At 41.7% G+C, this 25100-nt stretch overlaps 1 protein-coding gene across 7 annotated transcripts in view; it reads right to left on the reverse strand.

Moving 5' to 3' along the window:
• Tln2 (talin 2) overlaps positions 1-25100 on the reverse strand; it is a 400739-nt gene that overhangs the window by 64121 nt on the left and 311518 nt on the right. For all 7 annotated transcript variants that reach the window (XM_058573295.1, XM_058573296.1, XM_046426521.1 and 4 more), the window contains 10 exons: positions 19957-20050; positions 16851-16940; positions 14904-15026; positions 14554-14697; positions 13113-13274; positions 7280-7420; positions 6685-6866; positions 5226-5358; positions 2992-3093; positions 1071-1241 (listed from right to left, as the gene is read on the reverse strand). In XM_058573295.1, coding sequence (XP_058429278.1) covers positions 1071-1241; positions 2992-3093; positions 5226-5358; positions 6685-6866; positions 7280-7420; positions 13113-13274; positions 14554-14697; positions 14904-15026; positions 16851-16940; positions 19957-20050 — 1342 coding nt within the window. The remainder of the gene's footprint in view (positions 1-1070; positions 1242-2991; positions 3094-5225; positions 5359-6684; positions 6867-7279; positions 7421-13112; positions 13275-14553; positions 14698-14903; positions 15027-16850; positions 16941-19956; positions 20051-25100) is intronic.

Genomic DNA, 25100 nt, shown 5'->3' on the forward strand with positions numbered 1-25100 from the left:
CTCTGACTCCTCTAGTTTGGGGAGGGTACAAAGAGGGCTGGCCCCACATCAGGGCACCTACTGCTAATCTATCACAGTCAGGGCTGCATTCTTTGTCCTTCTTGATCTACTCTACCAGTTTTGCAACTAGACTTGTTATTCCAAAAGACTCTGCACACTTTGAGGGCTGTGGCAGGCTCTTAGTACTTTCAGCATACCCAGAATTAGGCTCTTAGTAATGGTCAGATATTTGAATGAAAACCTGAATATAGAAAATGCAGGTTTAAGACATTATTCATGCTGTCACAGTGAGATGTTTCTAAAATATGGATTGGTTGTGTCATTCTTCTGCTTAAAGACCATCACTGACTGCCCATGGCTTACAATAAAGGTCAAATACCTTGGCTTGGAAGATGAGATCTGTCACAGCATGGCACAGTCTATCCTCTTGTCCAGCTGTCTTTGTGATCTGCATTTTTCTAGACACATCAGACTGCTTACCATCTTCTGAAGATAATCACAATCTTTTTTTCTTCCTTTGTAACCCTACGTATGGCTTTGCATATACTTTTCCCTCTTCCCAAGTTCAAAATAAAATGTGATACAAAGTCACCTGTGACACACTATTGTCATCTTTGGCCACTTAAAGCAGCTGGGTAACACAACAGGCTGAAGAAATGTTCCTTCTACAAACTGGCAAAGGGGATCTCATATGAAATTGCTGTCTCTTAAGTGTGAGAAACAGAAATGACATTCACTGGAAAACAACTGAATTTTCCTTCCTGCAAGTTGGTGTCAACACTGAACAGGTCCCAGTAAGCATTTGCTTTTATTCCTGTCATCATCACAGAATTCATTTTTTTCCCTCAAGGATGCTTGTCTATACATTCTTTAAGGAAAAAATAACTTACAGATAAGATTTAATTATGTACACTTCTTAACCCCCCTCTAAATCCCTGGGAAAACCAATAATAGAAGATAATTCCCCACTTCAGAGAACTGGAGTAATGTTTTTTTCCTTAGAGAGAGACAATACAGCAGGACCAGGACCTTTGTGGTTCTAAGTGAGTCCCTGACATCCTGAACCATACCTTGGGGTTTCCTCCACCTTCTTTGGCTGCATACAGCATCTGCAGGGCAGACTCTGCCAGTGTCTTGGTTTGGTCCAGCACTGTCATCTGCTGTTGATGGTCCAAAATCTTGGAGGCGACACCTACTGCAGCTAAGATCAAGGGCTCGAAGTAGCTCGCCAACTGTGTCACCTTGCAAGAATGGAAAGTCATAGGTACATCACTTAAGTACAGGTGTTTCCTTTAGAGCACTTTTCAGTGGGAGTGGAAAAAGGGGTGAGCTGACTCAGGAAGAAATGCAGGCCTGCTACTATGTACTTTTGAAAGTACTTGCTAGCTATTGACTATTGCTTGCTTTTGATTTCCTTTGGAAAGTTCTTTATCTCTTCTCCAAACATGATAGAAGTGCTAAGAAATCCATTCTGAGATCTAGACTTAGGCATCAGAATTGAACTCAATTTTATAAATCATTAATTTTACAAGTAATTTTTAATAGAAATCAAAGGCATCTTATAAATCCAGAGGGAGAGAAAGTAGAAGAGGGACAGGATTATCAGAGAAGGTAAGAGAAGAAGCCTGAGATAAAGAGAAACTTCAAAAGCTTTTTAAGAGGCCAGTCTAATTGGCTTCTGCTTGAAGCATTTGGATAAAGCCTTAGCTCTGGATTAAATAATGCAAAATGATTTCATACCAGCCAAGATGTTGTTCATGAGTAGTCCAACCAAATTTCCCATCTATCAATATACCACAGAAAATTTCACCTTTACATACATCCATAATGCACTAATTAAAATTTTTTAAGAACTATAATAGATCAGCAGAGTATAGGAAAGGGATAAGGGGGAGGGAGGAGAGGAAGTAACAGTGACCGAATTGCAGCAAATTATATTCTATGCTTGTATAATGTCAAAATGAACCCCAAAAAAAGTGTAGAACTGTAACAAACAATACAAATTGACAAAAACACAAAACAAAGAGATATGCCCACATCCAAATCCAAATCCCTGGAATCTGAATGTTATCTTGTTTGAAAAAAAGGTCTTTGGATTTCTCTTTCTTTCTTTCAAATGAGATATGCCATATTTGAAAAGGCAGAGATGCTGACCAATTTCAACCATCCCTCCTTAGAACAGTAGGAAGTTTAGTAGCCCCTTAAACTTTTCTGCAATTTGAAAAAGCAAGATGATTGATTTTCTAAAATCAATACCTGCTAAGAAAATTTTGGCTACTGCACTTCTTGATGTGCACAGCGATACTGACTGCTGAACTGATCAATGCTCAGGAACCTTGAAGGCTATTAGAATCCAATTTTTGGTCTCTCCCTGCTAAGGTATAGGCTGCATGACAAGCCAGCTCTCCTTGAAGGGTCAGCAGAGTGAACCCCAAATGGGCAAAACATCATCTGCCACTTAAAATAGCATGGGCAGGAACTCAGCTGAATGACTCCTCTGGGGAGGCCATGCAGGGAGGCTCTGTTGTCCAGAGAAAAATTTGCTTTGCTTCATCACATGTAACAACAGATGCTGCATTAGAAACCAGGGAAGAACATTATTGCCCTAGATACACCAGAATGGGCTGAGATGGCCGGGAATAAAAGACAGAAGCCTATGGGTGAGGAGTGTCAGCATGAGCCTCTCGTTTATTTCAGAATAAGTGGAGAGCAATGGATGATGGTAAATGTCTTGTTGGAGGAAAAGTTTGACCACAACCACAACCCACACCAAAACAACTCACTATGAACTTTCTCAACTTCAAGTGAAAAAAAGATCCTGAAGTGATCATTTTTGGAAAAGAGGCTAGAGAAAGGCTGAGTGCTATTTTCTGTTGTCAGAGATGCACTGGACACAGGCACAATACCTGGCATGGCAGGCTTTCAAGAATGACAACAAAATCCATTACCCCCCAAATCCCCAGCAGGATCCCCTTGGTACATGCACATTACCTTATGTCCCAGCTGCGCTGCCTCTCCCCGAGCTGCTGTGGCGATGGGATCGATAAGGTGCCCGATTTCCTGTACCACTGAAGTCAGCTGCTCCTGTAGGGCCTGATAAGGGGAGAACTGTCAAGTTCATCTGACAACAGTTCCCCATAACACTGCACTGATTTGAAAAGGCTTACATGAAAGATGAGGGAGGCCACATAAAATGGACATCAAAATGCCAGGCTGCAACATCAAGCTGCTGTAGGTATCCTGCCCTGCCCAGTGGCAGCTCATCATTCTTCCCATAAGAAAGCAGATGCAAGCTTAAGAACTGTGGGTCCTACTGGCTCCTTGCTCCTCCTAGCCCTGACAACTGATGCCAATGGTATCTTTACTTTAGGTTATTCAACACAGTTACTGGAAATATGGAATATCTGTGGCTTTCCAAGAAGGAAAGTCAACTATGTTCAAATGGAGACAGATAATTGGGGTCTGAGGGAACATTCAGGTCACTGTGTTCTCAGAACTTGAGGAGGGTGACGTAAAAATGAGATCAGCTCTTTGAAAGCAGGACTACTTCCCCCATGGCACAATTTGAAAATGCCAGGTGGGACACACACTGAGCTCAGTCCAGAGCTCAATGCACTTGGTGGTGTGTGCACAAATGTGGAAAATGGCGCCCTCAAGGCTTTTCTTCTTGCATTTGAGATGGCTTAACTTCTCCACCTCAAAGAACTGTAAAGAGGCTGTAAAGAGATGGGACATTGAACTCAAATCAGGAAATAATTAGCCAGTAGTAGAAGAGATCTGATTCCTTTGTAGGGATCCTTCACTGGAGAGATTTGGGATTGAGCAGCTTAGAACATTGGACATTTTAGGTCCACACATGCTGGCATGGAATTAGGTGATTCCTGACATAGTGGCATGTTCTGCTGATAAAAAATGAGACTCTAACTTTTGCCACTTCCCCATAGAACAATGGTGCTCAGGGGCCGGGGCTTCAGCCAGAGTTCACTCCGAGAGGGCATGCCTAACATGTCAGCTGGAAAACAAACAGCTACAGAGATGAGGCTGGCAGAGAGAAACTTCCGAAAAGTCCAAAGGTCTTATTCAGCTACTTACTTAGCTTCGCATTTATTATGTGATTATAGTTAAGAATACCAGAATATTCTAGCAATGTTTTTTCATCACAGGTGGTTTGTTAACTTGAATATGTCTAACTAGGGAGTATATGCAATTGGAGGGGGAATTTTCTTCCTAGTGAGGAAGTTCAGACAGGATATGTTTTGGGAGTGATAGTGAAAGGATGAGGGCACCAAGGGGCTTTCTGAGATGCTGGTTATCTTTGCTTGTTGATCTGGGGGCTAATTACAGAGTGTGTTCAGCTGGTGCGAATCATAAAGATACACACATTCTGTGCATTTTCTGTATGCATACTATACTTTAAACAGGTTAAAACAGTCATTCTGGCATTCCTCATAGATGAGAATGTTTCTTCTTCACTTCCTGGAAATGGGTGTGTATCTGAAGTTGGAGTGAAAAAATGAGCAAGCCTGCCTGGGCCTGAGAGAAAGGGGCCGAAGCTCATGGTTAATGAATTCAGTGGCAGTGATGTAAATGTCAGCACACAGACCATGTATATATATGTATTAAGTACCTCTGGAGTATCAAGCACAGTGCTTTAAAAGAAAATGAAAAATGAATCAGGAAGATGTACATAGGTACAGAAACAATTCAAAGGAAAATTCCACTTTAAGCTTTGGAAAAACCATCAAGAAAGGATAAAGTGGCTCTAAGTTAATAACAGAATACAAAAGGTCCCTACGTACTAGACAGTGAATAACTTAAGGCAGAATCCTTTATCTCTGAATGAAGAGTTTAATGCCAAATCTTCCCTTTAACCAAAAAGTGCATTGATGAACTAAGACAAAAGAAAAGCATTCAAAATCTACATGGCTAGGCCTGCTGTGCTGATGTGTTAAAATGTGTAAGGCAACCCTACCTTAGAGAGACACAATTATCTGACTGATAATTTCCCCCAAAATTTCAGCCACATTTGAGCTTTCTACAGCTAGCAGTAGGTATATTCCTTCCCCAAGTCATCCTTCTCAGCATTTTCCTTCCCCTCTCCCAGAAACTTCCCAGGTTAGTTCTACAGGAGAAGGTCCAATGATAAAACTCTAGTATTAGGAATATCTTGATCCCATTCTCTCTGCTCCCTGCCCCAGGGAGCTGGTCATAGAACCCCAGCCTACCTCCACAGAGATGTCGTCCCTCGTTGCCAGGCTCTGGCTGACAGCTGCCAGAGAGGCTTGCTCAATGTCCCGGATACATCGGTTGATGCCATCAATGGAGTAGTCACATTCCCTCTGCCCAGGGGCCTTGTCCCTGGAAGGGACAGTGCAAATCAAACACAAAGGTTCATGGGTCTTAAGTCCCAGAAATTGCTCCAGCATTGGTGAGCCAGGAAACCCATCCTCTTCTCACTTGATCACCTTAATTAAGAAGTGAATCTCTGACCCTTCCTTGGCAATTCCTCCTGGCAGAGCCCAGGCAGGTCTTAATTTGGCATTGAGATTACTCTGTGTGTTTCTGGCAGAAAGGATATTAGTACTGCCCTCTATCTCAGGCTGATGCCAGGCAACTGCAAAGGAAATGGTTTGAACTTGTATTCTCCATTCAATGACTTAAACAAAGGATCTTCAGGCTGGGTATGGCCTTCCAGTGGCTCCAGAGGCCAAGGCAGGGGGATGATGAGTTCAAAGCCAGCCTCAGCAAAAGTGAGGTGCTAAGCAATTCAGTGAGACCCTGTATCTAAATAAAATACAAAATAGGGCTGGGGATGTGGCTCAGTGATCAAGTGCCCATGAGTTCAATCCCTGGTACTACCCATAGGACCTTTAGTAAAATAATAATAAAAACATAGGAAATTTAATAAAATAATAATAATAATGATAATAATAATAATAATAATAATAATAATAATAATAAAAAAAAATAAAAGTTAAGGACTCTTTTCAGCACAAATATACTATGTTCTCTACATTGCATACTAGTCACAAACTCATGGGCTGTACAAGTTAAAATATTTAATGAAAGTCATATGAAAGTCATTAACAAAAAGTTAACTATGGTTTTTAGCTTCAAAATCAACCAGAAAAAAAATATAATTAGGGAGCTAAATCCATTCCATGCTGTTGGGTATTAACTTTGGCTAACCTCAGAAATGTTTCATATATTCAGGTGATTTTTTTTCAGGGACCTATCATCACCAAGGTGGTCCTAGATGCCCCAAATTACTGTGGACTATAGAATGTCTTATTTTTTTATCTTATTATCAAACTAATTAGAACCCCAAATTCTGCAAAACAAACTGAAATACTCTCTGCCTAAAAGCCTGGGTGTAGACAATAAGGTATACTGGTTAGAAGAGCTAGGACCTACAACCTGGGGTGACTATGGAAACGTCATTTAAATCTTTTTGCCTGAATTTTTTCATTAGTAAAATGGAAACACGGCAGTATATACCTTATAATATTATGATGATCAAATAGGGTGACATAGGTAAAATACTTGGAATAACATCTGGTGTATAGTTAAGTGCTATTAGAGACAAAGAAAAAGATGACAACATAAAGTTAAAAGCTTAGTGGGCTTATTCCCTTCCTCCCTATTCCGATGCAGGTTGAAAGCAATCTCCAGATAGCAACTGACCTGATAGACGTGATGAGACTCTTAATGGAGTCAGATACAGTGTGTGAATGTCCAGCTAGCACAGACCAGGTAGGTGGGTCTTTGGGGTTGATGGCCAGAGAGCGTGCAGTGCGGATGAGGTATGATGAGCTCTCCAGCATAGTCTTGGCTGAGACCAGGATTGGTTCCTGTGCCTGGGAGCCCTGAGACCAAACAGCAGAGAGGTTAAGAGCAGGGCATGCAGACATGTGAATAAGTCAGGTCCTAGAAAGTCTTTTTCTTATCTAGTCACCACTTCTGCCCTCTCGCTTATACAAGGTTTGGATGATGGGCACTTTGGTCCATGTTTGCTCCTTAAATAAAAATTTTTAGAATCACACATCCCAAGAAAGAATCAGCTCAAAACATAGGCACAGAGATTGTTCTTAATATAACAATATTATCTCTCAAGAGATGTACAATCACTGAGTTTTATAACTCTGTGCATGTATCACCATCAAAAATAATAGTACCCTACATGATGACAAAGAGAAATTTTGAAGTTTTAACTACTCATGTTCATTTTGTGCTATCCCAGATTAACCAATGACCTTGGTTGTTGGAAAGGTTTCCTTACCTCAGAGCTGATCTGGGCGGGAACACTGACAAACTCAGGGTTTGATGCAAATGCTGTTAGGTTTTCTACTGCTTCAATCAAGGGCGCGGTGGCAATACGGCACTTATTGCGGTTGTCTTCAGAGAAGTCCCCATCCAGGGCCTAATGGGAGAAAAAAGGATCTTTCATCCCACTGAGAAGCACCAATCATCTCTAAGCCACAGGGATTGCCTCTGAGGGAAGAAAGATGGTTCAATGGGAGTAACACTGAAAATGTTTGTTGAATTTACAAATTGGAGAGATTCCTGCCATGGATCAGAGGAGCCCAGCTAGTAATCCTAATAAAAAAGGTCAGATATGTAGCTTATAGGACAGCTGGCCTCAGCATCAGTTGACTCCCATTCAAAAACCATGCTTCCCCTGCAAGAAGCAGAAACCACTTAAACAGCACCTGCTCTTCTCTCTCACTTGGGCCCTGCTGTCAAACCTGGCTGCAGAAATCACTTTCAAGAATATATAATCCTTGGGCTCCTCTCCTTCATTTACATGCATATTAAGTCTATTCCCCCCTCCCAAGTGACAAAGACAATTCACACTGTGTGGCAGTTTCAATTTATCTAAGTTTTACCTAGATGCTCCTACATGGCAGATGGAGGTGGGGCTGGCAACCACTATCTTGCAATGAACACAGTGGAACCCAATAGGAAAGAAGAGGCAGGAACTACCTTCAAAACCACAAGGACAAGTCTTTATATTTAACGAAAAAGGCCATACACAAAGGGGGACACTGTATACAATCCCATTTGTGCAAAGTACAAAAAACAAGTGAAAGTAATCAAGGATGTTCCCAGTCAGGTCACTCTAAAGCTGGTGGACCCCAAGGCAGCACAAGAGGGCTTTCTAGGCACTGTACAGATCTGTTTCTAGATCCAGAAATCATTATCTACTGTGTTTGAAACATTGAGAAATTTTACTGAGTCCTACACATGAGGTGTGTTTTTCTCCAGGTATCTTATGCTTCATTTTAAAACAAAATTAGCAGTGGGTAACATAAAGAGAGTCTAGTGATCAGTCATATCACTGAGTAATGGCCAGGGTGGATGAGAATCCAGGAGTAGACTGTGATCCATGCCAGCTGCCCACAAAGGGTTAACATTTGGATTCAAGGCTTCCTAGCACCCGACTCTAGCACCTGACTCTACCCCTTTAGGCATACGACTATTAGGTCCAACAGCCTGTGACCCAGTGACAGCACCACTACCTCCCAGCAAAGGGCTCCACGTGAGAAGGCAGTTATGCTTGCAGGAGAATGTAAATTTCCTTGTTAGACTACCAATTAAACTTTTAATTTAATCCTTATGAACAATATATTAAAGCCAATTTAGAGAATTAGTGAACAAAAAAACCAGAGGCACTTGCATTACGCAGCAGACTGGGTCTGAGACAGGAGTATTCTGTTTTTCAGTAAGGCAAGAGGAGGCAGGCATGGTCGGTTTGAAGGCTATTTCTGAATAATAACTGCATTCCAATCGAGCCTTGGCAGCTTGGGACAGTAATTATACATCCACAATGCTAATATTTTCAGAGTTATTCCCATGAGCTGGGCTAATTTACCATCTTGTGCGAATATGGCGCTTGGCTTGCCTTGGCTCTTGTCCTACAGGCACTTGACAGACACTGCCTTCCTCTACCGTCTCTGATTTGGCCACTCTTATATTTTCTCAGCGGAAACTGTACACGCCTGTTCCTTCTTGCTCACATGTACGGTCTCGTCTCTTAACTGCCACTTATATACCTAGTAAATGTTAATTTCCACAGTCAGTCTGGCCATGTAGTCTCAGCATGCTGTTCCTGTTGCACTGCTAACATCATGGACTCCTCAAGGTTGGGTGCACTAGGCCTCAGGGACATTTGGGACTCCTCGTGGAAGGCAGGGTGGATGCACTTGGCAGAAGCCTTATACAAGCGAACCTAGCACAGGCAAATGAATGAAGCAAGCAGACAGCCAGAGAGGGTTTTGGAGTCCCAAGAGGTTGGGTCCAAGTTACACAAATGACACTTCTTGGAATGACAGGGGCTTCTACTGGGCAGAAGATGTTCAACCTTCCCTTGGTACTGCTCATACCTCCTGCCTCTCAACTCTGTACTTGCCCCACAGCCTTTCTCGACTCCCACAGCCCTTAGTCCATTGGGAAACAAAGCAGTTCATTAAGCCACCAACTTATTAAAGCCGATGACCTGAGATAAATCTAAAGGAGTCAAGGAATAGTTCTCAAATGATCTAATGATGCAGTTCCATAAACTGCACTAACTAGAAGAAAACCTTTTAGTTGTTGTTTTGGGTTTAGCTTTTAAGCATAGATCCTAAAAGTCACATGTCACGTAGCCCATCACTATTCACAGGACAGGGCACTGAATGACATGGACTAGAATGCCAAGCTCTCTCAATCACTTTCCCTCCCCTTTTTTATAAAAGGAAAAGTCATTTCCTCCAAAGGAGCATTTGGCATCAGAAAGGACGATTTGCACAGATATAATTTCACTCCTAAATTCTGCTTCCAGTGAGCATGGCTGAACCACCCCAATAATCAGAACACTTGAATCCACCCACTAAGGAAATGTGAGTTTCCTTGTAGACATTATACGTCACAGAATGTCCTTACACCAGCTGTACTAATGTAAGGGCAAACTCACCTGGCCTCATGCCCAGACCCATCAGGACAAGGGCACTCTGGACCCCTGGCAGCTGCTGAAAGTTCTCAGCACAATCTCAAAGACATGAGGGAGAAACACTAAACCCCCAATTTTCATTAAATAAATAAATAAGTAAAACCTAATTTTCCAAACAATAAAACCTTAAAAGTGACAATTTGCCAAGGTCACCCTGCTACTTACTGGCATGTCTTAAGCCATGACCCAAGACTCTGGATCCCTTCTCTCCTTAGGCAAGAGCAAGAAGAAAAAAAAGTAAGAAGCCCAGAGTTTTCTCCCTTTTTCTTCTGAGGACTTCTATCTTGCCAATCCAAACACAAGGATGACCAGGAAAACATACTTACAGCCAAGTCAAATTTGATTAAAGAGAGCTGGATTGGGTGTCTGTGGCACACACTGGAAATGCTTAACTGCAGAGCTCTTGAGCTTTAACTCCAAGGAGAGAGGCAAGGCCAAACTTTAATTTCTCAGAAAAACAAAAGTTGGTGTTGCATAATTTATACTTGGCACCCAAACCTGAGTGACTGCACATTTAAAATAACATTCCATTCCACAGAACTGATCCAAGGCTGGGTAATAAACAGAATAAAGAGAGAAAAGCCAGCAAGGTGTAGGTTCACCAGTTGAGAGACAGCAGCCGCAATCAGGGATGGGTGTCCTCACTTGCTCAGCATTTAGTGCCATTACTGGAGCAGAAATGTATTCTTGCATAGCTATGTTTGGGGTTTTAAAGGATGTCACCAATAGCGATTTAAGGTCCCCAGACACACACATTCTACATATTCTCCTGCTCCTGGTGCTTCTCTTGCTGATTCCCCACCCCTTTTCATGACTGTAAGGGTGTGGCAGCTGGGATTATGCTTGGGCACATCCTCATAGTTAAAAAAAAATTAGCACTAAGAGGCATAATATTTAGAGAAAAATGTAGCCAGGAGGGCAGCTGTCTTAAGTGTGCAGGGAATTAAATATTCATTTGCTTTTCTGTTTGACAGGATACTTAGCCATTTCTTGAAATAGGAAATCTATTTAGTATATAGTACTGAGTGCTACAATGACGGACTTTTACATTGTCCTAATAGTAAATTAAAGCCAAAGCTCATCCTTCTGGTAAACCCTGCTACATGGTGGGGATTGAAAAATCAGGCACATTTTGACGAGTGAAGGGCAATATGTTCATTTCTGATCCTCTTGCACTGCTATGAGTTCCCAGGGTGCTCATAGCAGACAGGCCTTTATGTTCATGTTACAACCAGCCTACACTCCTCTTCTGATGCTTATACATAGGCCTATCTTTCAGGCCATCACACAAGCTCATTTGCTGCAGGGAATTGCAAAGAAGGTTTGACACGGTGAGGAGAATCTGAAAAGAAGTGATCTGAACAGAGATGTTTTATATAGATAGGATTTAAAACCAAGGTGGTGACAGAAAAGACAGGGCTCCAGGAATTTCTATAGGATAAGGAGGTCCTTCCCTCCCCCAACTCCCTTGGTCTGTCTAAATATAATGTGTTTTTTAATAATCAGAAAATGATTGACTTTAACTGAGATAAGTTAATTATGCAGCAACCCACAATGATGTTACTACTTAAAACTATATTGCCTTTGCCATCCCCACCTTCCAAACTTACAGACAAGCACTGTGAACACAGAGTCTTTCTTCCTAGGCTAGAGGCATCAGTTTCTTTCTCCATCCCAACAAACTGATCTCTATGCCAGGGTTGAAAGCAGGGGCTCTCTTTGAGGCCTGGATTTGAATTCTCACCGATTACTATTGTCTGAGTCACACCTTGCAAAGTTACTTAACCTCTCTGGTCCTCAGTGTCACATCCGTAAGATGCACCATGGTGGTATGGATTAAATGAGTAATACACACAAAGCACAAAATAAACATTAACAAATCTAAGATTCATTAATTGCTAATACCAGGAACTGATGGCAACAGAGGTCAGCTGCTACCTGAAGGCATGGGGCACCTGGGCACTGGTTCAAATGTATTCATTTAACTTAGTTTATTATTGCCTTGAAATAGACAGTCTTTTTAAAAATAAACAAACAAAAAAAAATCCTATGTTGAAACAGCTAAGAAATTGCTGACTGGACTAGTGGCCCTCTGCTCTCACCAGCAGGATTCCAGCCACTCCTGGGCTGGATCCTCTCTCCTTTGGCCTTTGCTCAGCTAGTTCTATTCACTGACTTCTGGCCTCCAGGGGAAACTGGGAGGAGTCCACTCTTAACAACAAAGCAGTCCTCACCTGAGAGAGTGTGAAAGCCCCAAAATAAAGTTTTACTGCATCCAGTGTTTTTCCTTGGACTCTCCAGGCTTACACAGAACTGGTGCCTTGCCTCTCATGACAATGCTCCTTTGAAGGCTGGGGATGGGGTAGGGGGCTTTGTGGTCTGCTGTCTGGGTGCTGAATGTTTCCCGCAAGGTCAGCTCCCAGCTGTCTGTTTGGTCCCCACGTAGGGCAGACCACATGGCCTCCTCACCCACCTTCAAAGACCACAGCCTAGCTATCTCCATTCCTTCCTTGCAAGTGCACCTCATACATTGCCCCATCCCCATCTGCCCAAGAACTCTAACATAAAGATAAGCTTGTTAGAAACACAGAATACTCAGAAAAGTTGATGCTCCACTAAAAAAAGAAAGAAAATGGAAACAGATATAACTAGAATACATATCAAAGAGATTAAAACAGTTTTTGAAAAAGTGATTTCCCCCCCATAATTTCCCATTTTCTTTTCCTTCCATATCCACTCTTTGTCCAGATATATCCAGATTCATCACCTAAGCAAGAAAGGCAGAGCCTCTACCAGTCCATTCAAACCCATCCTAAATCAACAGAGTTTAAGTACTACCTGTGCACAGGGCTAAGAGTCCCTATAAACAATCCTTCAACCCGATTTATGTCCCTAAGTACCTCATGTGCAGAATTTCCCCATCATCTGAAATGTTAGTAGAACAGGTTGCTGGTTTTTCCGGACGAGTGTCTCCATTAGTGAGGGACTCCTCCTTGAAGACCGAGTCAGAGGTTAAACCTCACCAGCCTTAGGTCTTAGGAGGGCAGAGCTTCAACCCCATTCCTCTGACTGCTCTGCAACAGGTGTTACAGGGACCAATGGGGCCTGTAGTACAGTGACCTACCTTGATGGTCTTCACCAGGTTGGCGGTGCTGTTGGCGACCTCCTTGGCTGACTGGACAAAGTGCCTCTTGGCCACAGGGTTGGCTGTCTTAGATGAGGCGATGCGGCAGGCATTGCAGAGAGCCGAGGTGTGCTTGGCCACAATTGTGGCAGCTGACAGAACCTACAAAGCATGGGGTGAGGTTGGGGGCACCCCACGCTTCAGTGCAGAGTGCCTGGAAGCTTCCTCAACTCCCATGTCCAGAACCTGGGCAATAACATGTGCTAGCTCAGCTGCCCCCAAAGGCACTCCAAGAAAGGAGAGGGCAAGAAACAATAAGCAAGAGAGAATGGAAATAAATAGAAAGGGGAAGAAAGTGCTGATGTAGCAGGCTGGGCCTCAGACAATCTTAAAGGGGAAATGGTTAGCTAGTCCTTGGAACCCCTTGATAGGAGGTCCAGGGTCAGGCCAAGGCCTAGACATATGTAACTTAAAATTTTCTAGTAACTACATTAAAATAAGTAGAGAAACAAGAGAAATTTAAATAACATATTTTATTTAACTTGATATATCAAAAAATTCATTTTATCACAAAAATCAATGTACAAATACTGTTAATGAGATTTTATACTTTTGTTCATACCAAGTCTTTGAAATCCAGTGTATTTTGTATATTTACAGCTTTCCACTATTTGCACCAACCACATTTCAAGGTAGCCAGGGGTCACCACATGGGAGAGCCCAGGTCTAGATGAGTAAAACAAATGTCACAGTGGCCTGCATTCTGCTCCTCCTTGGGTGGACTGCAGCATCTGATGAAGGGCTCTGGCTTGGGGAATCTCCACAGGCTCCCCACCAACCTCAACCCCTCTGCTCTCTTAAATCCCCAGCCTCCACTTTGCTGAGGCTCCTACCACCCCTGTGGCCTTCACTGGATAAGAAAGGCCTCTCAGGTGCCTGGACTCTCAGCTCTCAGGCTGCATCAGTCCAGGTGGTCTCTCTGGCTCCTTTCTGTGCTATGGATTCCGAGCCTGACTCTGAGGAGGGCCTCTTTGCCATCATCTCTGGCACTGTCATCACACCCCAAATGCTGAATTCTCCAAACTTTGCCCAAAAGATTAGGAGGCAAGCAGGTGGAAGATCAGGTGTCACTCATGTTGAGCCCTCAATGCTGAGCACAGAGCAAGCCCCCCGTAACTGTACCCTGGATTTTGTGGAGTCGTGAGACTCCTCATGTATATCACTGGGATTCTTTTTCTCCTACTGCCTTCCAGTACCCTATCTCTGACCACCTACAAATTTCTGCTTTCACAACGTTTTTCAACATCTTCCAGGGTCTATATCTACAGTATATTTAACTGGCTCTGTGAACTCTCAAAGAATAGGATTCTTTACTAATTTCCCATAGTTTCCTACAACCCACCCAGAGGAGCCTAAGGAATAACATAACCCATGTGGTTACCTGTGATGGGCTACTGCCAGGGTCCACCAAGTTCTGGCATGCCATCTGGATAGCCTGGTTAGCCCTGGCAAACTGGATGGGGTCCACCAGGCCCTGGTGTCCTGCCTGGCTGTTTGGATCAGAGATGCCGACCAGGTATGCAGCCTGGAAAAGGAGGAGAAAACCAGAGCTCAGGCTCCCAGAAGCCCGTGGGAATGTCCTGCCAGCAGGAACTCCCATGGTTTCTATGATGGTGCCTGGAGAAGGAGCTGGAGCTCTCCCATGCCACCCACAGGGGAGTGGTCACTCCTGGTATCCACTGTATGGCAAAGGGCACTAGCCTGGAAAACCTGCATGGACCAGCCCCTTACCTGAGCTGCAGCCTCTGTCAGCCCACAGAGCGCCTTGGATGCAATCCCCACACACTCCCCAAAGGCAGGGAGGTCCCCTGTCTTGGCATTCTGTGAAATTCCTGCCATTGACTCTCCCAAAACCTGTAAAACAACCAGAGATATTCTGTGCTGAGCACTGTTTCAGATGCAGGGATACAGAAAGCTACACTTGCAACTTAAACATTCAAGGTCACTTAATTTATAGTATTTTCCATTCTCCATTACTTGCATTAGGAAGTAATTCAGGAGAATTATACTATTTCTGTTCCATAAAGAGAAATAAATAATGAAAGTATGAATCTTTCATCTAAAAGCTATGTAGACATCAAGAGATAAAGTTAATACACACAGACATGAAAGTATAATCTATACATGGCATCCCATGGGTAAATAGCCCAATTTAATAACTATTAGTTCCCAGAATATGAAAATCACATCTATCGAGCTGTAGTTGAAGTCCTACTCAGAAAGTAGAAGATGTACCCTTCTGGGAATCATCCATTTACTTATTGACAGTCAAATTTAAGTAGATATTTGTTAAAGATGTTTCCTAAATATTTTAAGTATTTTTGCCTTATTTTGAAAATCCCTGGCGTATTCTTTTTTCAGTCCTCAAAAATAACAGTTGAAAAGAACTCAGAATCCAACCCAGAGCAGTCAAATACCATGAATGAGGTCACATGGGTAGAGGGAGGTCATCTACACAAAATCTGCTGCTCTGTCTTCTATGGGCCTTGTCATGTACCAGGAGGACAGGGGTGCTTCCCAGGATCACAGACGAGGGTATGGAAGGACATTCACTCTTTGGAGACTATGGTTATCACCAAGTCTAAAACCCAACGCAGAGCTCTTTCATTTTCCAATTAGCCATTTTGGATAGGTAAATGAAATAAATTCCCTAAAAGTGCTTAGCTTACATGAGGACTTGCAAATCCAAGAAGTTAGAAAGTATTTTTGTTTCCCTCCTCCCTCCTAACACTGCATTCTTCATTTCTTTGGATCTCAGCATGTAAAACACATGCATCCTCCCCTTAGACAACCCATAATTCCACAAAATATGCAGGACAGAGGAAATTTTAGTCTAAGCCTAACACAAACAAAATCTTCCAGACATTACCAATACAGATATCTCCACAAGCTAATGTGGAAGATCATGTACCATGTTACAAAGCCAGGTGGCAACAGCCTGACAGTCATTCATCTCATTTGCATTTCATGGTCACCTTCTGATTTTGACTTGTTCTCAAAAGAAACTGACATAATAATCATAGATCAGTGTTTCTCAGTTTTATTTTTATTTTTTTCCATAATGGTTCTGCTAAAGAGTCTTTTTAGATTTCTTTTCCTAATCACCACCTTAATAAAATTTTGTTGAGTAGGATTAATGTAGCAAAAACCCATAAGCCATGACATTATATTTTTCTAACACTTCCCCACCCCTTGCCAAAAAAACAAGAACATTTCATTCCCTTGAGAATGCACACCATGGTTGGATGGCAAAAAGAATACTCAAAAGGATCTCATGTAGGCCAAAATGCCATAGGACTTCCTATAGTAGTGAAGTCCCAGGAGTAGGTCACACGATTTGATTCACAGTGACACCCATACCATCTGTGATATGATAGAAGCAGTGGTTCTTAAAGTATGGTTCCTGGACCAGCAGACAGGACCTGGGAGCTTCTTAGAAATGCAGAATCTCAACTCCATTTCAGATCTACTGAATAGGAAACTTGGGAGTGAGGCTAGCAATTGGTGTTTAGCAAACCCTTTAAGTGATTCTAATGCATGCTAAGGTTTGAGAAGCCCCTGAGCACCGGGCTCCACAGTAAGGCTTCTCCATACATGCAGCCATATAGTGGCCACGGGCAGATCCACCCCCACTGAGGAGCAGTGTGAACTTCTGGACTGTGGCACAGATAGGCTTACCTTGGAATTTTCCATCACACTCTCAATGCAGTCAAAGTAAGAGAGGTCACTAACGGGTTCATTGGGATTGTCCAACATCCCCTTGACAGTCTAGAAAGGAGAGCACAACTTAAAAAGTGAGTGAGAGGCATACAACAGGAAAGATTGAATGGGGTGCATGCTGTAATCTCAGTGACTCAGGAAGCTGGGGCAGAAGCATTGTAAGTTTGAAGCCAGCCTTAGCAATTTAGTGAAGCCCTCAGCAACTTCGTGAGATCCTGTCAAAAAATGAAAAGGGCTAGGGATGTAGCTCAGTGGTAAAGGTCACTGGGTTCAATTTCCAGTGCCCATCGTCCTCCAAAAGAAAAAAAAAGATTCAACATAAAATGCCAACTATCAACTTCCCCTCTCCGTACAGGATTCCAGTCACAAGTGCTCATTCACTTAGATTCTTAAGAGGAACTGAGATCCTGATACCATGACTTTAGATTTCCTGCAACACAAGACTGACTGGGGTTGGAGGAGTCTCAGGATAGATTTGCCAGAACTGAGAATCTCTTGTTTCAGTTTTGTTGAGGAAGCAGAGATTTTAAAAAGCCCCAAAATTTAGTGTAAAAAATAGAGCTAATGAACAGGGAGGGATTCAGCAACTGAAACAAGGATGCACTCCGGCTGGAAAGCCTGGTGAGGAACTGGACTGACATCTAATTACTTGTCATCATTCTCCTGACACTCTGTGAGATCCTCATCACTCTCAAACTCTATAACATCAGACCCATGTTCTCCCAGTTTCTGAAAGCCTGCAAGAGTCACTCACAAGGTACAAAACACTGGAAAGTCACATTATTTTTTCAACAAAAATAGCCATTGAAGATCTAATCCTGAGCTTATAATGGAACAGTGAGAACTCCATCTTTTGTTTTTCTGCCCTCATCTGGATGGTGAGAGCCTCAACTTTTTTCTATGACCCTCTCCTCAACAGGTCATCCACTCCATGCCAGGAAAAACCTGCCTTGGTTCTGGACCTGATCACCGTAGTTTGAGTGAGTGTGCATCTGCTGGACATAAAGCCTAAGGCTTGAGACTTTTGAACTTAGCATGCAGAGGGAATGTCTGTCACTAGCCTGTCATGATTAAGTGTGTTTTACAGTTCTTAGAATGAAACTGCAAAGTAATTTAGAATTTTTTTCTGTGATTAATTAATCTGAATTGTTTGCTGTGAATTGATTATGTCTATTGCAGTGCCTAACAATAAGAATTGCTGTTTTCCTTATTAAGAATTTATAGAGTGAAATTATATTGTGTAATTTGAGTGAATAAAGCATTGAAAGGGGGAAAAATAAAAAAAAATTAAAAAAAAATAAATAAATTTAGACATTAATGCAAGGCAACATATTCATGGTCAATGAACATAACTTCTCTGCTGGAAAACTCTAAGGAGTTTAGATTCCAGGGACTCACTGATTCACTTCTTCATCACTAATAAGAATCCCCCATATTTGGATTCTGGAACCTTTCAGGGAGGGGCATGAAAAAGAAGCTAATTCCCCAAAGCTGCCTGTTGGGATGGTTCATTTGTTTTGAGTTTTAAGAGAATAAAAAATGGGGTTGGGGGTGTACCTCAGTGGTTGAACACTTGCCTAGCATGTATGAGGCCCTGAGTTCGATCCCTAGCACCACATAAAACTAAATAAACGAAATAAAGGTATTGTGTCCATTGACAACCAAAAATATTAAAAAAAAAAAAAAAAAAAGAAAAAAAAATGTCCACAGTTATTTCAGTCCCCATCAGGGAAACAGGTATGGGCCTGCTTCTCTGTCTCTCAAATCATGAAAAACATCATGAGCCTTCTTGGTGTAATGGCCTTGGATCATGGTTTGTGAGGTACTCTTCCAGGGGAGGAGGGCCTGGTAACGCACCTATTCAATCTCCTTCCCTCTGATAGTAGGACTAAGCAGCCAACAAAATGACAATGGCATCTGAGTTCTGATGGGTGGGGAGTAATGGGAAACGCTGAGCTGTTTAGTGAGAGATGCAAGTGGAAAAAGGCAGTGGAATGAAGAAGCTCCTCTCACTGAAGAATTTCTTCTTGCTCCTTGGTTAATCAGAATTGTTTTAGTACTAGAAATCTTGAAATAGTAATAATTTTGGCAAACAGGATACTGTAATAACACAGAGTATACCTAGGCCAATGGAGTTCATTTAGATCAACAGTCCACACATCATGCATATTTGCAAAAGTGACCAGAGCAGAACAAGACAGTGATTCAATCCATGTAAGGAATATTCCCAACTGCTTTCAGAATGCTTCAGTCTTGTGATAACAATCCCCTTCTCATTTCCAGCTGTGCACAATGGCCTATTGCCATAAACAGGCAGGGCCTCAATTAAATGCTTCAGAAGCTTCCACAGTTATTTCCACCATGCCAGACCCATGTGAATCATCCAGAAAACTAAAGGAGCACTGGGTGTAACCAATTTATCTCTTGAGATAACCAGGAGGACCTGCATTGGTGAGGTCTGCTCTGCCTATAAATGGAAACACTGATGTATGTTTATCCACACATTCTATAAGCACACATGGATTTTTTAATTATAAATACACCATCGTGAATACAAATTGAAAAGCACATACAACTGTATTTTGGGCCACTAGGAGCCCCATAGCCTGACTGTGTAGTGGTGTTATTCCTGGTCTCATCAATGTGCCCCTACGTGTTACAGAATAAATCATATAGGGAAATCATTTTATTGAAAGTGATACCAATCCCAGCCTCTCTTTCTTCCCCAATTGTCCCAGAATAATCTCTCCAGTATTTTTTAGGCAAAGATTGATCATCTGCAGCCTACGGTCAATACCACAGGGCTCTTCCATGTGAAATAAATCCTTTAATAAAATAAATGTTAGCCTAGTAGAAAAATGGGAGCGATGATGATAATCCTATCAAATCTAATTTCTTTTTAGTTCCTTGGGACCTGGATGGGAACTTTGGCTTCAGTTGTCTTCCAGGAAAGACAGAAGGCAAGGACAAAGGAGGAAAACACCTCGCCATGTAGGGAAGAAGAGAGACACCAGTCCCCTGTGCACATATACTCTTCCATCCTTAGGGCCCTTCAGGGACTTACCTCAAGCTCCCGCAGGGCGTTATCACACTCCTTCTGCCCGGGGGCTTGCTGGGTGCACAGGGTGATGAGCTGATTGATGCTCTCTGTCACAGCTCTGAAATAGGGACAGAAAAAGAATTTTATATAAAAATGTCTTCAATAATTTCCCCAACAATGTTTGGCAGGCTTAGCAGAGATAAAATTAACTTTCTATTTAGGCTAGGGTCTTCATGAGTCCACTCCCACAGGCTCCCTATGACCCAAGAAAACATAACACTCACTGAAAATAAAATGAGACTCCTTACCTTGCTTCTGATTATTCATTTGATTTAACCTTAAGGCTACCAATAGTTCTTAAAAAGAAATTAGGACTACCTTTGGATATATTCATAAGAAAAAATTCACAACAAAGATGCAAAGAGATCATATTAACACTGTTCAAGATCTTTCATTAGCTGTCTATAGTAATGAAAGGCTGAGTGAGGCTGTTTTGGGTAGCCCTTGTATATTTATACATTTTTAAATATAGGCGGCAAAAAAATGTGCCCATGATTTCTAACATCTCTACTTTCCAATAAATTCTGTATGAATTACTAATTCCTAGCAGATTTCCAAAAATTATTCTTTAAAATAGTGATTTCCTTTATTAACATGAGACTCTTAGAGACTCTCACATGATTTTACATGTATTTCTATTCCTAGAATTTAAGATGCTACTGGATGTTTTGCTACATTGACAAAGAAACATTCCCGTTCCCCCCGCCCCACCCCCAACATGCCCTACTTAACTTGTCCTAGGTAACAACATAGATAATTCAGAAAGTCACAGTTCATTAAGGTGATTTCTTTATGAGATGTGAGATGCAGGTTGAATATTTTTTGCTGTTCTTTGGCATATGAACGCCAATTGTTCTAGTACCACTGATAAAACAATCCTTTCTCTATTGAATTGCTTTTGCAACTCCAATGATAATCAATTGACCATCATTGAGTGGCTCTACTTCTGGACTCTACACTGTTCCACTGACTGATGTATTTTTTTTCACCAATACCACAGTCTTGATTACTGTAGCTCTGTATTCTAAGTCTTAAAACTGAAAAGAAGTGATAAATGCTTGAGGAGATAAAAAATGCTTATCATACTGATTTGATCATTACACACTATATGCGTGTGTGCGTGTGTATATATATGATAATTATCATTCTATACCCCATAAATATATATAAATGTTATGTATTAGTTAAAAAATAGAATATCCTTGTGTTTTATACATGAAAAATCTGAGAATTGAGCTAACTGAACTAACTGCCTAATGGGGTGCTACAAATAAGGTGTAGGATCAAGACTTAAACTCATGCCTGCCTGTCTGACTCCAAATTATCTTTTTCTGCAGGGCCATAATGGTCCATACTTTAGGCAGAACCTAGAATTCTATTCATATTTCCTAAAGCACTTCAGCTAAAGGGCAACTTAAAACAAACAAAACCACATATTATAGTTAATCACCAACATTGTCTAATATAAAAGATGCCTCATTTTATTAGTTAAATCAGCTTTGCAGCTTGCCACAGAATATCAAATTAGATGGAAAATGATGTTACCAACGTACAAAGGCAATCAGCTTAATTATTTGATGAGATACTTCTTTTAATTCTAAATTTAGCTAGGGCGATGGAAAGAAGAAAAACATTCTTGAACTCAAGAAAGAATCCTCAAATAGCTTCTCTAAGAACGACATGGGTAATTTGTTTACAGGGGGGAAATTGCTTTAATTAGAGCATCACAGGGAGGCACTATGCTCTCCATCTTGCAAAGTAGAATGACAGAGAGCTGGACAATCCCTGTTCCAATGATCCTGATGGGCACAGTCCATGATGCATTCATTGAAGTGTCCCTCAGAGTCCAGTGCCATGTCTTGTGTGGTGGCTGAGACCCACCTTGGGGTGGGAGACAGGCTGGCACAGTCAACATACCAGGTGGAGAATGCTCTCAACATAATGGCAGATCATATTTGGAGAATATGTCCACATATCACAGAAGCTTTCCATTCCATTTCCTTCTTCCTGAAAGTGTTGCCTATTTATCTGTTCTTTTTTTTTTTAACACCTAATTTCTGTATAAAGGTTTTTCCATTTAAAAACTAAGTATTTACAAGTGGTGAATCCAGAGGATCCACAGCTGTGGGAAAACTACTGACTTTCCTATTCTTTTAACTTTTTTTGTAGATATGAAAATTTTTCAAGTAAAAATTTGGCATTAAAAAAGTAAAACCAACAGACTTAATGGTTTGTGGTTAAATAATCCATAAAATGTCAGAGCAGCATCACATGTCTAAATGAGTCTCCTGGGTAAATGATCCATGCCCAAAGATCATTATTTAGGTAAGATTAATCCCCACAACTCATTTTAGAGTCTGGATACATTGCTAAATAATAAACTAAGTGGTCCAGAGGCAAATGGTTATGTATGCTTGACAATGAAAAATAATATTTTTATGTTTGAAACAATGGTAGCTATTTGTACAAAGGAACAGTTAATATAATTTTGTAATGTTATTTTTTTTTAAATTTCAATAAATCTCAAGAAATTATAAATTGATCAGTTTACATTATAAAAAAAAAAATCACCAAAATTAGCATGAATCTAAATAGATCTGATCTTTTTTTCCCCATAACTTTTTGAAATGCTCATAAATTTTTAAAATGCTCTGGGTTTATTTTTAAAAATACAAAAAAGATGATCATAATTTCACAATCTACAGGTATCATTTTCTTATATTTAAGTCTATCAAAATAAAGATTCTTTATCTTAAAAAAATCAGGATCTGCCACCTCAGAGGTTAAAAAGGGCCCTCTTTTAAAAATCATTTAGTGCCCAGAGATACTGAATTGATTCAACTGAAGTTTGAGAGCTCTGGCTGGAAATTTTAAATAAAGAAATGAGTGAGGGGCTGATGAGTTGAGGCTCAGTGGTAGAGCACTCAGCAAGAACGTGGGAGGCCCTGGGTTCGATCCTCAGCAACACATAAAAAGAAATAAGAAAAATTAAGTTATTGTGTCCTACTACAACTAAAAGATAAGTATATTTAAAAAAAAGAAAAAGAAATGAGTGAGAGAAGAAAATCAACAAAGTTGAGCTTCTGATCATCTATGAAGCACAAATCACCTGATAAGAGGCCTAGAGGGAATAAAGCAGCCTAAGACAGCTCCCTTCCTCCAGGAAGGAGGTGCTTAGGAGGGAGAAAGGAACCCATCATATCCACCCATAAGTATTCCCAGGATCCTGTTATGCCTCAGGCATGGAGAGTAAAGACAAATAATACAGTTTAAAGCTTCCCAAGACAACAAGGTGCTTGCAATCTAGTTGAAGAGGCAAGACAATGAAAAAGAAGAGACACAAAAAAGTTGAGCTCAGGAAAGCAGTGATCAGGGCATGGTACGAGACAGGCCATGGTGGACCTGCTGAAAGAGAGGACAGATAAATGTGGGAATCCACAAGGAGCATGGAAGAAAATGAACCTCAACTATGGGGCAAGGGTTCTGCATGGAAGGAAGTGCTCGATGTACTCTGCAGCAATTGGGAAAGTAGGGGTGAATGTGATTCTGATTTGGAAAAAGGAAAGAGAACTTTCTAGATGAAACCAACAGAAAGCAAAAGCCCTATTTCTATTTTTTCTTTTTATATAGCAGAGACCCTCCTCCCCTTCATGCTGCTTGCTGGATTCTCCTTTTTCATTGTCTCTGGAGACAGGAGAAAGCCTGCCCAGTAGAAACCTCAGACAAAGGTAGCAAGAGAGTAGGAGCTGTCTGGGAGCTCCTGGGAGACCCTCAGAGGACAGGATAACAGCGAAAGACCCCTGGGTTTCAAGGCGGCTTCACGCATTGAGGCATCTCATCTCTAAAGTTCCTCTGGCCATTATGATGGTTATGGTATACGTCTGGCTGCTGGGAAGGGGTTCAGAATAGATATGCCCTCCTTTGCCCAGGTGCATGCTAGTTGGGGAAAAGGCTACTGAATGACTAACAAAAGGTCTTCAGCTTCATCCAATTTGTCAGAAAAGAGCCAGAGCCCAACCAGCAAGAAAGGAAGATGATCAAGTCAGAAAAGGAATTTCTCTTCATCAGCCAAGGGAGGAGGATCCCTAAATATTCCTAGGCTTAGAAGCAGAATTCAAAGCCCAGGAAAAAACACATACTCTACCTTTTCTCCAGAAGCCAATGTCTTTTTTTTTTCCCCCCAAGAAGAGGAAAGACTGCAGAGACCCAGAAAGCAAGAGGTTCCAGACTGCTGATCCAGCAGTAGGACCAGGCAGAGCTGGGGACATGCATGTAAGAGACCAGCAGGGCTTGGCTGTCTCAAGAACAAGGAGGGCAGTGGAACTGAGACTAAAGACAATAATAAAATCAGGTTCCTGCTGCTCAACTTCCTGAACACTTATGGGAGGCATGGAGGAAATGTGGGGCTCATTCTACATCTTGCTCTAACTTCACCATGGCCACATCCCTGTCATGCTCACAGTGTGTACCCAGCAATGGGTTTGGCCCCAGTCAGTCCTGTGATAACCACCTGTGTCATTAACCTGTGAAAGAATAAAAGCATGAATGAATGAATCTTGTCCTAGCCGAACGCTGTACCCCAACAAGAGCTTGCTTGACCCACTGGACCAGGCTGGAGTTTCCCACTAGGAGACCACCCAGGGAGCAGAAGCTTGCCAAAATGTGCCAAGAAATCAAGGAGAATGTGCCAGTATCTTGTTGCAACACTTGCGTCCCAGACAACTGTTTTCACATGAGCAGTCTTAAGTAGCTACCTGGCTATCAAACCCTCAGGGTAGGAACTCTCTGCCAGCAGCTGAAAGTAGCTGAAAGTTAGGACGGGGGAAAGTTTTAAAATATTTTTGTAGTTGTAGTTGGACACAATACTTTTAATCTTCTTCTTATTATTTTTTAATCTTTATGTGGTGCTTAGAATCGAACCCAGCACCTCGAACGTGCTAAGTGAGAGCTCTGCTTCTGAGCCACAGCGTCAGCCCCAGGACAGAAAGTTTTTAACCTATTTCTAGGCTCTGTCCTCAGTGCCACCATCAGGGAGGGGTCTGCAGACACCCAGAACTATATTCCAGCAACATTCTTTCAGGGTTTGCTTGCCTTCTTATCTGGACTTT

Source organism: Marmota monax, unplaced genomic scaffold (genome assembly GCF_021218885.2).
Source record: "Marmota monax isolate L192 unplaced genomic scaffold, Marmota_monax_Labrador192_F-V1.1 WCK01_AAM20220418_F8-fsc00078, whole genome shotgun sequence".
NCBI classification, from domain to species: domain Eukaryota; kingdom Metazoa; phylum Chordata; class Mammalia; order Rodentia; family Sciuridae; genus Marmota; species Marmota monax.